The sequence below is a fragment of the Acinonyx jubatus genome, chromosome D4 (assembly GCF_027475565.1).
Source record: "Acinonyx jubatus isolate Ajub_Pintada_27869175 chromosome D4, VMU_Ajub_asm_v1.0, whole genome shotgun sequence".
In the NCBI taxonomy this organism is placed as follows: Eukaryota; Metazoa; Chordata; class Mammalia; order Carnivora; family Felidae; genus Acinonyx; species Acinonyx jubatus.
In genome coordinates this window covers 62,612,655-62,625,614 of record NC_069391.1, presented here as the reverse complement: position 1 = coordinate 62,625,614, position 12,960 = coordinate 62,612,655, and the positions used below count along the sequence as shown (strand labels likewise).

General features: G+C 37.1%; 2 protein-coding genes across 2 annotated transcripts in view; both read left to right on the top strand.

The window, feature by feature from the left end:
* LOC106971488 (zinc finger protein 782-like) overlaps window positions 1–10,262 on the top strand; it is a 64,347-nt gene extending 54,085 nt beyond the window's left edge. Inside the window, 2 exon segments of the mRNA XM_053205150.1 lie at window positions 8,605–8,993; window positions 8,996–10,262. Of these exon segments, the coding sequence (XP_053061125.1) occupies window positions 8,605–8,993; window positions 8,996–10,249 (1,643 nt within the window). The 3' untranslated portion in view covers window positions 10,250–10,262.
* Window positions 10,251–11,802, top strand: LOC128312013 (zinc finger protein 658B-like; the record flags this gene model as incomplete). Its single annotated transcript, XM_053204263.1, is given in 2 exon segments — window positions 10,251–11,536; window positions 11,538–11,802. Coding segments are annotated over 2 exon segments (1,551 nt in total), but the record flags the coding sequence as incomplete, so codon positions are not given.
* Window positions 11,803–12,960: the final 1,158 nt, after the last annotated feature.

The window sequence follows — 12,960 nt, the reverse complement described above, 5'->3', positions numbered from 1 at the left end:
AATGTTAAGTAACGGGGAAACTATTTTACCTACACCTCGTCAATTGTGAAAGAAATGCAAATGAAATGCAGTGTGCTACAGCTATGCATTTATTTATAAGACTGGCAGAAATTCCAGGTTTGGGAGTATTGGGAGTCAGTGAGAAGGTGAAATATCAAAGTACCTTCTCTACCTCTGTGCACTTGAAATTGGTGCCATCACTTTTTTTTTTTTTAAGGTTTTAGCAATTTTAGGTTCACAGCAAAATTGAAAAAGAAGGTACAGATATTTCTCATATGCCTCCTGCCCCCACATAAGTGTAACCACTTTTTAAAACATTTTTCATTGGGGTATAGTTGACATATAATATTAAATTAGTTTCCAAGTACAATCACTTCTGTAATGGATGGACCTTTGTTCCTAGCTATATTCTCTTGAGAAAGGTATGTTTCTGTGCTCTAGGAAGAATGTGAGGATTTTTTCCCCCTGTAATGAAAAGCAAATACCCAGGAACAGATGACCGAAGAAGTAAGTTGTAAATAAATTACATAAATAGGGAATTTTCCAAGTTATAGCTCCAAGCAAGTACATGAATGAATCTCACAGTTTTGAACAAAAGAATTAATGATTCCATTTATGTAAAGTTAATTTTTTTTAGAGTTGCACATACATGTAAGTGTATACAGAAATGCGAGGAAATGATTTTTATTGAATATTTGAGGGAAATGAGTTGTCTCGAAATGTGAAGGAAGTTGTGCCCAGGAAAGAATATGTGAGGTCTCTGGGAGCCAGGCAGCTTATATACCATGCACTAGAGAGTGGTTGTATAGGAATTCATGTATGTCATCAGTTAACTTATACTGAAGAGATTTATGTGTATTTGTTTTAGTTTTCATTTTTTGAAGGTTAGAAAGAGACAAAGTAATGTGTGGGGGATACTTGCTATATATATTCCTCACAGATTCGTTTGTTTCTATAAAAGTTCAGATCTTGTCATTTGCTTTCTTAGTATGAACCTTCATGACCCTGTTTATAATGGCATTCTTCATCTCAAGCAGTTCATATCTCTCCTTGTTTTATTTTTCTTCTATGCGCTTATCAACTCTTCCTGTTTCTGAAATCATATCTGAAAATCTCCACTTACCTGTACTATTTGACATTGTCATAGGGGTTGCTTCTTTTTCCCATACATTTTCTGCTTTCTGAAATCATTCCCTCTTTGGTTTTAATCCCACTTTTGTCTGTGCTTCTCTAAGAGCTTATTCACATTTGCTGGCCTGTTTAAAAGTTATTATCTTTAGTGCTTCAAATATAATGAGGCATGGAATAGGTATTTCCTGTATCCATAAATGGATATTTATGAGTAAACAGATTTTGATTACCAGTTTCTTTCTCCTCCTATGGCACATAAACCTAGGGTTTACATAATACTTAATATATGAAATTTGAAGTACTTACATTTTAGTGACTGTCAAATTACGAACCCCTCTTGTATTTCTTTCTGTTGCCTGCCACAATGTCAGGGCTTAAGCCAGTCTCCTAAGTGTTATCCATCCATGTGACATTCTTCCACCCACCACTTTTCATCATCATATGTTTTTTCTGTACAGGTTCTTAAATAAATTCATTAATTTTTAGCATCTGTCTCTGAACAGTCTGTCTTCTTTCTGCTCTTCTTCCCTCCATGCCTTGTCCTTTCCCATAATTTAAGCCTTTTTGCTTAATCCTGATGACTTTGCCTCACCTCAGGGCAGCTGTACTTCTGTGTCAGGGATTTGGATTCTTTGTTCTCAGAATGGCCAAACAAAATCTAATTTTTCCCTCACAATTCAAAAATCCTTGTCTTTTTCCACTTCTTTCATAATATTTGGTCCTACTGTCCTGCTTGCATAACTTCTTCCATAAGTTTTGTCCTACTCTCACGCTCTCATGTTTTTCCTACTATCCTCCTATCAGGAAATCACTTTCAATTTCTGAATTGACTATCTCTGTCATCCTCATACTGATCTTTCAGCACTTCCCGACATTGTAGTTTTCCTTTGTACTTAATCTTTTCATATTCTCACTGCCTATGACATTACCCAAAACTATAGCCCCTGCTCTATAACACCTCGGTTATTCTTATTCTTAGTTCAAGTTAATTGTTACATAATGCATCAAGTTCATCTTGCTCCGAAGTGACCAAATAACCTATGTGGCACATAAACATAGGGTTTACATAATACTTAACATATGAAATGTAAAGCAGTTACTTTTAGTGACTATTAAATTATGAACCCCTCTTGTATTTTTTCTGTTGCCTGCCATGATGTCAGGGCTTACACAATCCAGTCTCCTAAGTATTATCCATCCATGTGACATTCTTCTATATGTCACTTTTCATCATTATATGTTTTTTCCATACAAGTTCTTAAATAAACTTATTAAATTGCTTAGCATGCCTGACCCAAAGTTAAGATCTCTCTCTCTCTCTCTTGTTTTCATTACTGCACATTGTAAGTTTTGGGTAAGATGCCTTCTTCTATAAAATGATCATGCAACATTTTAGTTTGCTTTAATTTCTCCTTTTTGTAATCTTCCAAAAAGCACTTTTCCCTGCCTAGAAATCCACTAAAAAGATTTATTCTTCTATACTCTAGTATGTAATATAAATAAATACTTTACAATTGCATAGTGGACTAACTCCAAAACCAGATAGAGGAGAGGTATTTCATATTGATGCATACTAAAAGCACTATCCCAAATGCAGATGCCCAAGTTAGGTTTTTGTTCCCCTATCAGTTATATATAATTAACATGTAATTATTTAGTTACATGTAATTACTTATTCTGCTGTATCTTGGGTTACCAGTCTCATGAAATTGTGCTTTTTTGTTTTTTTTTGAGAGGAGAAAGTGTGAGTGGGGGAAAGGGGCAGAGGGAGAGAGCGAATCTTAAGCAGGCTCCACGGGAAGTGTGGAGCCTGATTTGGGGCTCAGTCTCACGACCATGAGATCATGACCTGAGCCCAGATCAAGAGTTGGTTGCTTAACTGACTGAGCCACCCAGGTGCCCAGAGACTGTGTGCTTCTTAGCTAAAAAAATATATATAAATTCTTACTCAGGGTACCTTAATGACCTGAAAGTTTTCTAAATGATGTAAGCTCAAAAGCATGTTTGTAAAAGTCTTCTCACTGAGGTGTCAGTAGTTTGAATCACTTAGCACAGTCTTTTTCCTGAGCTCCAAGATTGTTCTTTGTTGATGGCACAAACTCTTCTGGCCTAGCTTATAGCAGAGCTTTCGAGCAAGCATCAGAGTTAAACAGAAGCCACCTTTATTTTAAAAAAAAAAATTTTTTTTTTCAACATTTATTTATTTTTGGGACAGAGAGAGACAGAGCATGAACGGGGGAGGGGCAGAGAGAGAGGGAGACACAGAATCGGAAACAGGCTCCAGGCTCTGAGCCATCAGCCCAGAGCCTGATGCGGGGCTCAAACTCACGGACCGCGAGATCGTGACCTGGCTGAAGTTGGACACTTAACCGACTGCGCCACCTAGGCGCCCCCAGAAGCCACCTTTAGATATCAGAATTGTAATGGCTGTGGCTAATTTGTTACTAATTTTCAAATGGGAAAAGTCTGATGTAGGTTCGTAATAAGAATGCACTGACAAGGAAATTTGATTATTTCTGTGATAGAAAAACCTAATAAAGCTATTTTTAAAGAACAGTTTAAGGCAAAATTTCTTTAATGACAGTGTAATAAGCCTTTTTACAAAGAAGTGAATATTACATTGGATTCATTAAAATGCATGAATAAAATTTTATAGAGGGAAATCTTGTCATACAGCAATAATCCTGAGACATAATACATCAATAATATACCATTAATGTATATGAATATCAAGTAAAGAGATTCAGTAAGTATGGAGTAGAGCTCAGGGAAGTAAGTCTGAAATCCATTCCCAGTTGAAAATTACTGACCTGAAAGATACTAGAAGTGTAAATAAGTAAAATTTTGGCCAAGGAAACATTGAAAATCATAACAAATAACTGACCATTCTATACTTTTATTGACTAATATGGAAAGTATTGTCAGCACTCTGATAAATATAGGAAAACTTGTTAGAAGTTTCTGTTTAATTTTCTGTGAATGTTTTGAACAGTGAAGGCATTGACAGATCTATACAAATTTATTTTGCATACAATTTCCAAAATATTTGTATTAATAATATTTTACATGTTCAAATTCAACACAAAGCAGGGTGAGCATCTCTTCTGATTTGTCTGTCTTTCCATGGAACTCTTGAAATAGTAACACATTAAAGAAACCTGATTAATTCTAGTATTTCTTTAATTTTTATTTGAAATAATGTAGATCAGAGGAAGTAGCAAAAATAGTGCAAATACTTAGGGTACCCTTCAACCACCTTCCTCCAGTGGTGACATCCTGGTAGCTGTAGTAGAGTATCAAAACCAGGAAACTAATGTTGGTACATTACTGCTAATGTACACACACACATACCTCTGTGCAGTTATAGCCCACGAATAGGTTTATGTAACTGCCACCACAGTTAAGATACAAAATTGTGAACATTACCATAAAAGAATGCTGGTGCTACCTTTTGTATTCACACTCCCCCACCCCACCCCCCAAGTGGTTGCCTTTGTCTCCCCTGGTGACCACTAATCTCTCTATTTCTATACTTTTGCCATTTCAAGAAATAAATGGAATCATGCATCATATAACATTTTGAGATTTGCTTTTTTGTACCAACCATAATCCATTTGAAATTTAAATTATTCCATGTATCAATTTCTTTTTTATTAAAAAAAATTTTTTTTAATGTTTACTTATTTTTGAGAGAGAGAGAGACAGAGCATGAACAGGGGAGGGGCAGAGAGAGAGGGAGACACGGAATGTGAAGCAGGCTTCAGGCTCTGAGGTGTTAGCACAGACCCTGATGCAGGACTTGAATTCACAAACCGTGAGATCATGACCTGAGACAGTCAGATGCTTAACCAACTGAAACACCCAGGCATCCCTACAGGAACACAATCTTAAAGTTGAATTTCTTGAATTGGAAGTCAGATGCTTAACCGACTGAGCTACCCATGTGCCCCCCCCCCCCACTCCATGTATCAATTTCATTCCTTTTTAAGGCTGAGTAGTACTCCATTGTATGATGTGCCAAAGTTTCTTCATTTATCAACCCATGGAAGGATACTTGGGTTGTTTCCAGGATTTCTTGTTATAAATAAGGCAGCTGTGGGTATTTGTATGTATATTTTTTGTGTGAACATAATTTTCATTTCTCCGGGATAAGTACCCAAAGATTGCAATTTCAGGTTCATGGGGTAGGCACATTTTTAATTTAAAAAGATATTGCCACTAATTTTCTGGAGAGGCTGTACCATTTACATTCTTTTTTTTTTAATTTTTTTTAATGTTTATTTTTGAGACAGAGAGAGACAGAGTATGAATGGGGGAGGGTCAGAGAGAGAGGGAGACACAGAATCTGAAACAGGCTCCAGGCTCAGAGCTGTCAGCACAGAGCCTGACGTGGGGCTCGAACTCACGGACCATGAGATCATGACCTGAGCCAAAGTCGGACACTTAACCGACTGAGCCACCCAGGTGCCCCTGTACCATTTACATTCTTAACATCACTGTGTGAGATACATTTTTTTTTCTGAATCATCACCAGCATTTGCTATTATTTCTATTTTTTATCTGTTTCAGTAGGTTTATAGTGATATCTTATTGTGATATCTTGTGTAGTGAAATTTAGTTTCTGCTTCCCTAATGGCTAATAATGTTGGATGACTATTTATGTGCTTATGTGCTATATGTATATCCTTCTTTAGTGAAATACCTGTTCTGTCTTTTGTCCGTTATAAAATGGACTTGTTGGATATGTGGCTTGCAAATATTTTCTGTAGGTCTTTCATAGTACAAACATTTTTCATTTTGATGAAATCCTATTTAATGCATTTCTTTTAGAATGGATTATTATTTCTTCTAAGAACTCCTTGCCTAGCCCTGGGTCTCAAACTTTTTCTTTTTTTTTCCTCTCAAAAGTTTTATAGTTTTATGCTTTACATTTAAATCCATATTAATATTTTTGCCTATGGATGTCTGGTTGTTTACCATTTGTTGAAAAAAAACTGTCCTTTCATTGAATTGCTTTTATACCTTAGTCAAAAATCCATGGACTGTGTTGGTCAGATTTTTGGTTTTCTTTTCTGTTTTCATTGATCTATGTTTATATTTCCTTATCAGTACCACACTCTTGATTACTGTAGCTACTTAATAAGGCCTAACATATCATAGACTTTATTCTTCTTTGACAAAATTTTTTCAGCTATTGTGGTTTCTTTGCCTTTTTATATATAGTTTAGAACAAGATTATCTATATATATATAAAACGAATCTTGCTGGAATTTTGGTAGGATGTGCATTAAATGTATAGAACAATTTGGGGGAAATTTTCTTCAGTAGATTGACTCTTATAGTCCACAACAAAGCTTGTTTCTCCATTTATTTAGATCTTTCTAGATCTAAGGTTAGATCTTTATGTAGATTTCTTTCATTAGTGTTTTGTGACTTTCAGTACACAGATCCTGCATGTGGTATTTTATTTAGGTTTGTACCTAGGTAATTTTTTTTCTCCTTTTTTTAAATTTTCTTTTTTATTTTTTAAAATTTACATCCAAATTAGCATATAGTGCAACAATGATTTCAGGAGTAGATTCCTTAGTGCCCCTTACCCTTTTCGCCCACCCCGCCCACATCCCCTCCAGTAACCCTCAGTTTGTTCTCCATATTTATGAGTCTCTTCTGTTTTGTCCCCCTCCCTGTTTTTATATTATTTTTGTTCCCCTTCCCTTATGGTCATATGTTTTGTATCTTAAAGTCCTCATATGCGTGAAGTCATATGATTTTTGTCTTTCTCGGACTAATTTCACTTAGCATAATACCCTCCAGTTCCATCGATGTAGTTGCAAATGGCAAGATTTCATTCTTTTTGATTGCCGAGTAATACTCCATTGTATATCTATACCACCTCTTCTTTATCCATTCATCCATTGAGGGACATTTGGGCTCTTTCCATACTTTGGCTATTGTTAATAGTGCTGTTATAAACATGGAGGTGCATGTGTCCCTTTGAAATGGCACACCTGTATCCTGTGGATAAATGCCTAGTAGTGCAATTGCTGGGTCGTGGGGTAGTTCTGTTTTTAATTTTTTGAGGAACCTCCATACTGTTTTCCAGAGTGGCTGCACCAGCTTGCATTCCCAACCTAGGTAATTTTTAGATTTGAGTATACAAATATATTTTATATTTTTCCCTGAAGGATATCTAGATTAAGACTCATGCAAAGTCAGAAATGTGGTGTAAATTAGGAAAGAAGGTAAGTGTAAGATTGTTTTTTGAGTTTCCCTCCCTAAATGGGGGAAGATAGCCTGACCAGACATTGCTGAAAATATTGTGGTCTTATAGAATTGTAGAGTGATAGTTTCAACTTTTTAAATATATGCAGGTAGTGTAAAATTTTGTTTTCTAGAAAGATACCTCTTAACTCTTTCATTCTCCTCACCCTCCCACCCCCCTCACCATCCCCAGGTAGTGGGCTCTGGACCATCTTAGGTTTAGCAGAGGCCTGACATTACATAGAGTATGGGTAGCAGGATGGTTATAGTCAAATATATACAGTATTTTTTAATGATAGGTAAATATAAGAGATATTTCCATAATTTAAGGGAGCAGGTTGAAATGTGATTCTTAAGGTTCTCACAGTTGGTAGACCAGATATGTTGAAAAGTACATAGAAAGCTGAGTTAAATGTGGGACAAGGTTAAAACTAGTTTCAAGAACATGAGTGTGCACGTGAAAAGGTGAAACTTTGGATTTGGTGTCAATAAAGGTTTACTTTTGAACAAACTAATACAAACCAAAATACCAGAACGTTGAGTCTAATCCAGGTGAAAACTTGTCTTCCTCCAGTCTCTTTTACACTTTATATTGGGCATTTATGGTTTTGAGAATAAGGAGAGGAGAAATTTGTGCCATGAATTCTTGGTGTTTATATGTGGAATGGAAATAGGGTTCCTCCAAATGGAAGCATGTTGCATAATGAGTATCCCTCCATTTTAATCTATATATTTGATAGTATAAGAAATAGATTCTGATGGTGTCCTTAATTCATACCCTCTCTCTGCTGGAACCCTTATGAAACCCTTGGGCATGATTTTTTAAATTCTCAGTTTGAATTCATTCTCTTGATTTTCCTGTTGCTAGTAACCAACTCTCTTAAAACCCTTACATTCCCAATTCATCATTCCTTTTGTTTATACCACTTCTCTTCCCAAGTTTGAAAGTTATATAATCTAAATGCCAAATCCTTATGATATTCACTTCCATATTCTCTCCCCACTCCTTTTCCACTACAGTGGAATCTCTCCCTGAAATCTCTCCCTGAAGGAAAGTGAATATAGTTAATATATACTGTATTGTATACTGTGTTGTTGGGAGACTTAGCCGGAAATAAAAATGTCAAAAACTTAATAGGGCATTTGTATATAAGTCCTTTTTATATAAAAATTTTAAGTTTCATAAGGAATTTTTAACTTTCTCATTTTTAGAAGACTGCCAACTTGGTCTTTTAGAGAAGAGCCAGGAAAGCCAACACAAATATTTCTGTCAAGTCTTATTCAACAACAAGAAAACATTAACTACAGAGCAAGATAAAATTTCAGGAAAACCAGTTCATCAGGGCATAGACATTTTTCCTTCAAGAAAAATGCTCTCTAAATGTGACACTGATGTTCCTACATGCTTGGATCTCTATCTTTTGACCCCATATAGTTACTCAACCAAAGAGGCTTATCAGTTTAATGCATCTTCTTTCAATACTAGCAATGAGAGAACGAATAGTGGAGAGAAATATTTTGATTACAATAAAGATTTGCAAGTGTTTAGTCATGTGCAGGAACTTATTCAGAACTTTTCAGATTTTGGGGCAGTCTTTTGAACATAATGAACATGATAATGCTTTCCATGATAAGGCAACTTCTATTAAATGTTAAGAGTGCCTACATACAAGAGGGATCTTATAAATTTGGAAAAAACTTATGTGATAAATCAAACATTGTCTCTCCAAATATTCACATAGAGAAGAGTCATTCTGAATTTGATGAAGATGCATGTATTAAAACCGGGAACAATTTCAGTAAGGTTGCTCCACTTCAGAGAACTGAAACAGGAGAGAAAACTTTAGGTCAAAAAGCACATTTCAGAGAATATCAGAGAACTCACACAGGAGTGAAATCCTTTGAATGTGGAAAAAACTTAAACCACAATTTAGCAATCACAGTGCAAGAGAGGACTCCCACAATAGAGACATCTTGTGATAATGACCCTTATAGGGAAACTTTCAGTTCTCAGTCGGCTTTCAGTCTACATCAGAGAATTCCCAGGAGACAAAAACAGTATGAGAGCAATGAATGTCAAGAATCTTTCTCTAGAAGTTCATCCCTCATTGTACATCAAAGAACTCACACAAGTGAGAAGCCCTATGAATGTAATGAATGTGGGACAGCTTTTTCCAGGAAATCATCCCTAGTAGGGCATCAGAGAAAACACAGAGCGGGGAAACCCTATGAATGTAAAGGATGCAGGAAAGCTTTTACCTATATGGCATGCCTCAGAGTGCATCAGACGATTCACACAGGGGAGAAACCCTATGAATGTAATGAATGTGGGAAAACTTTCACCCAGAAGTCAAGCCTTGGAATACATCAGAGAACTCACACAGGAGAGAAACTCTATGAATGTAATGAATGTGGGAAGTCTTTGGCCTACCAACAACACTTCAGAGGACATCAGAGAATTCATGCAGTGGAGAAATCCTGTGGATGTATTAAATCGGGTAAAACTTTCAGCCATAAGGCAAGCCTAGGAATGCATCAGAGAACTCACACAGGGGAAAATCTATATGAATATAATGAATGTGGGAAAACTTTCACCTGCATGTCGCACCTTAGAAGACATGAGAGAACTCATACAGGGAGGAAGCCCTATCGGTGTATAGAATGTGGGAAAACTTTCCTCTGGGAGAAAATCCTGAAGATACATTGGAGAATTCACACAGGGGAGAAACCTTATGCATGTAATGAATGTGGGAGAGCTTTTACCTACATGTCACAACTCAGAGCACATCAGAAAAAGCACACAGGGCAGAAACCCCATGAATGTAATGAGTGTGGGAAGGCTTTCACCCGGAGGTGAAGCCTTGCAATACATCAGAGAACTCACATGGGAGAAACCCTATGAATGTAATGAATGTGGGAAAGCTTACAGCTGGAAGTCTAGCCTTGAACTACATCAGGGAACTCACACAGGGGAGAAGCCCTATGAATGTCATGAATGTCAGAAAGCTTTCACCCAGAAGTCAAGCCTTGTAATACATCGGAAAAGTCACACAGGGGAAGAACCCTATAAATGTAATGAGTGTGGGAAAGCTTACACCTGGAAGTCAAGTCTTGAACTACATCAGAGAACTCACACAGCAGACAGATTTCACAAATGTAATGAATGTGGGAAAGCTTTCACCTGCATGTCACGCCTCCGAGGACATCAGAAAATCCACACAGGAGAGAAACCCTATGAATGTATAGAATGTGGGAAAACCTTCCTCTGGAAGTCATTCCTGAGAATACATCAGAGAATTCACACAGGAGAGAAACCCTATGAATGTAATGTATGTCGGAAAGCTTATACCTGGAAGTCAAACCTTGAACTACATCAGAGAACTCACACAGGGGAGAAGCCCCATGAATGTAATCACTGTGGGAAGACTTTCACCCAGAAGTCAAGCCTTATAATACATCAGAGAACTCACACAGGGGAGAAACCCTATGAATGTAATGAATGTGGAAAAGCTTACACCTGCATGTCACGCCTCAGAGGACATCAGAGAATTCATACAGGGGAGAAACTTTATGAGTGTATTGAATGTGGTAAAACTTTCATCTGGAAGTCAATCCTGAGAATGCACTGGAGGAGGCATACACAGGAGAAGCCATACGAATGTAATGAATGTGGGAGAGCTTTCACGTACAAATACCACTTTAGAATACATCAGAGAATTCACACTGGGGAGAAACCCTATAAATGTAATGAGTGTGGGAAAGCTTACACCCAGAAGTCAAGCCTTATAATACATCAGAGAAATCACACCGGGGAAAAACCCCATGAATGTAATGAATGTGGGAAAACTTTCACCTGCATGTCACGCCTCCGAGGACATCAGAAAATCCACACAACGAAGAAACCCTATAAATGTATAGAATGTGGGAAAACATTCCTCTGGAAGTCATTGCTGAGAACACATCAGAGGAGGCATACACAGGAGAAGCCCTATGAATGTAATGAGTGTGGGAAAGGTTATACCTGGAAGTCAAGCCTTGAACTACATCAGAGAACTGACACAGGTGAAAAACCTCATGAATGTAATGACTGTGGGAAGACTTTCACCCAGAAGTGAAGCCTTATAATACATCAAAGAAGTCACAGGGGAAAAATCCTATGAATGTAACGAATGTGGAAAAGCTTACACCTGCGTGTCACGCCTCAGAGGACATCAGAGAATTCACACAGGGGAGAAACTCAATGAATGTATTGAATGTGGTAAAATTTTCGTCTGGAAGTCCGTCCTCAGAATGCACTTAAGGAGGCATACACAGGAGAAGCCATATGAATGTAATGAATGTGGGAGAGCTTTCATCTACAAACACTACTTGAGAATACACCAGAGAACTCACACGGGAGAAACCCTATGAATGTGTTGAGTGTGAGAAGAGTTTTGTTCGGAAATCGGTTCTCATAGCACATCAGAGAATGCATGCAAGGAAGAAATGCTGAGTGTAATTAACGTGAGAAAGCTTTCATTTCCAATTTAACTTTCTAACCTTATGAGAAACCTCATTCTCAGAAATGAGTCTCAACTTAATGAAAGCATTAGAAAACTCCAAAAGGCGAGAAGTCTGATAAATGTGGTAATGTGGGAAGATTTTCAGTGGGTTGTCAGATGTAAAAAGCTAAGATGAAGAAAAATAGCTTTACTTTCAGGGTCAGTGGCTGGGCCCATGTAAATTTAAAGACATTAACAGGAAAAGAAAGTTTATTTCATATACACATGGAGGGATCTCACAGAAATCAAATGAAAACCTAAAAGAGGTGGTCAGACCTGGAAGCTTATATACCACTTTAACAAAAGAGCAATACATTTGCAAAGAAGTGTCCAGACAAAGGAAACGGATTTTGAGCTTTTAGTGATGGTAAATTGTGGGAAAGTAAATATATGGGAAATGAATGGAAGACAAAGGTTATTTCAGTAAGGTGTGTTTATGCAGATATTGGTGCTATCTCTTTTCTTTTGGGAGACAGGATAGGAACACCTTCATAAAAGGAAATTTATGCCCTGCCTTTAGGTGGATAGGGGGAGGGCGAGAATTTTTTGCGTTTACAGTTTTTAAGTTGCTTTTGGTTCAAAATAATACATATGCCAAAGTGGCATGTTTTGGGGGGGTATATTCTGATCCCCTTCATCACATGGGAGAAACCATATAATTGTGATGGATGTAGGGAAGATTTCCACCAGCAGTTGACCATCAGGGTCAGAAAACTCATGGAATTGATCATATGAATGTAATGAATTTAGAAATACTTTCATCCAGACAAAATATTATTTTACATCAGATAATTTAAACAATATAAACAGCCCTGTAAATGTCTTGGAATGCTTTCAGCCAGAAATCATACTTTTGAGAACATCAGGGAGAACTCAGAGGTTGAAAGTGTAAAGATGATGTATGCAGGGAGATTTTTCAGCCGCAAGTCAGGGCTAAGAAAAGATAGCAGAACTGAAAGGGGCTAAAACTTATTAAGCTAATGAACATGGATGCTCCTCAGGAAGTTCCTCACTATTCATAAGAGAA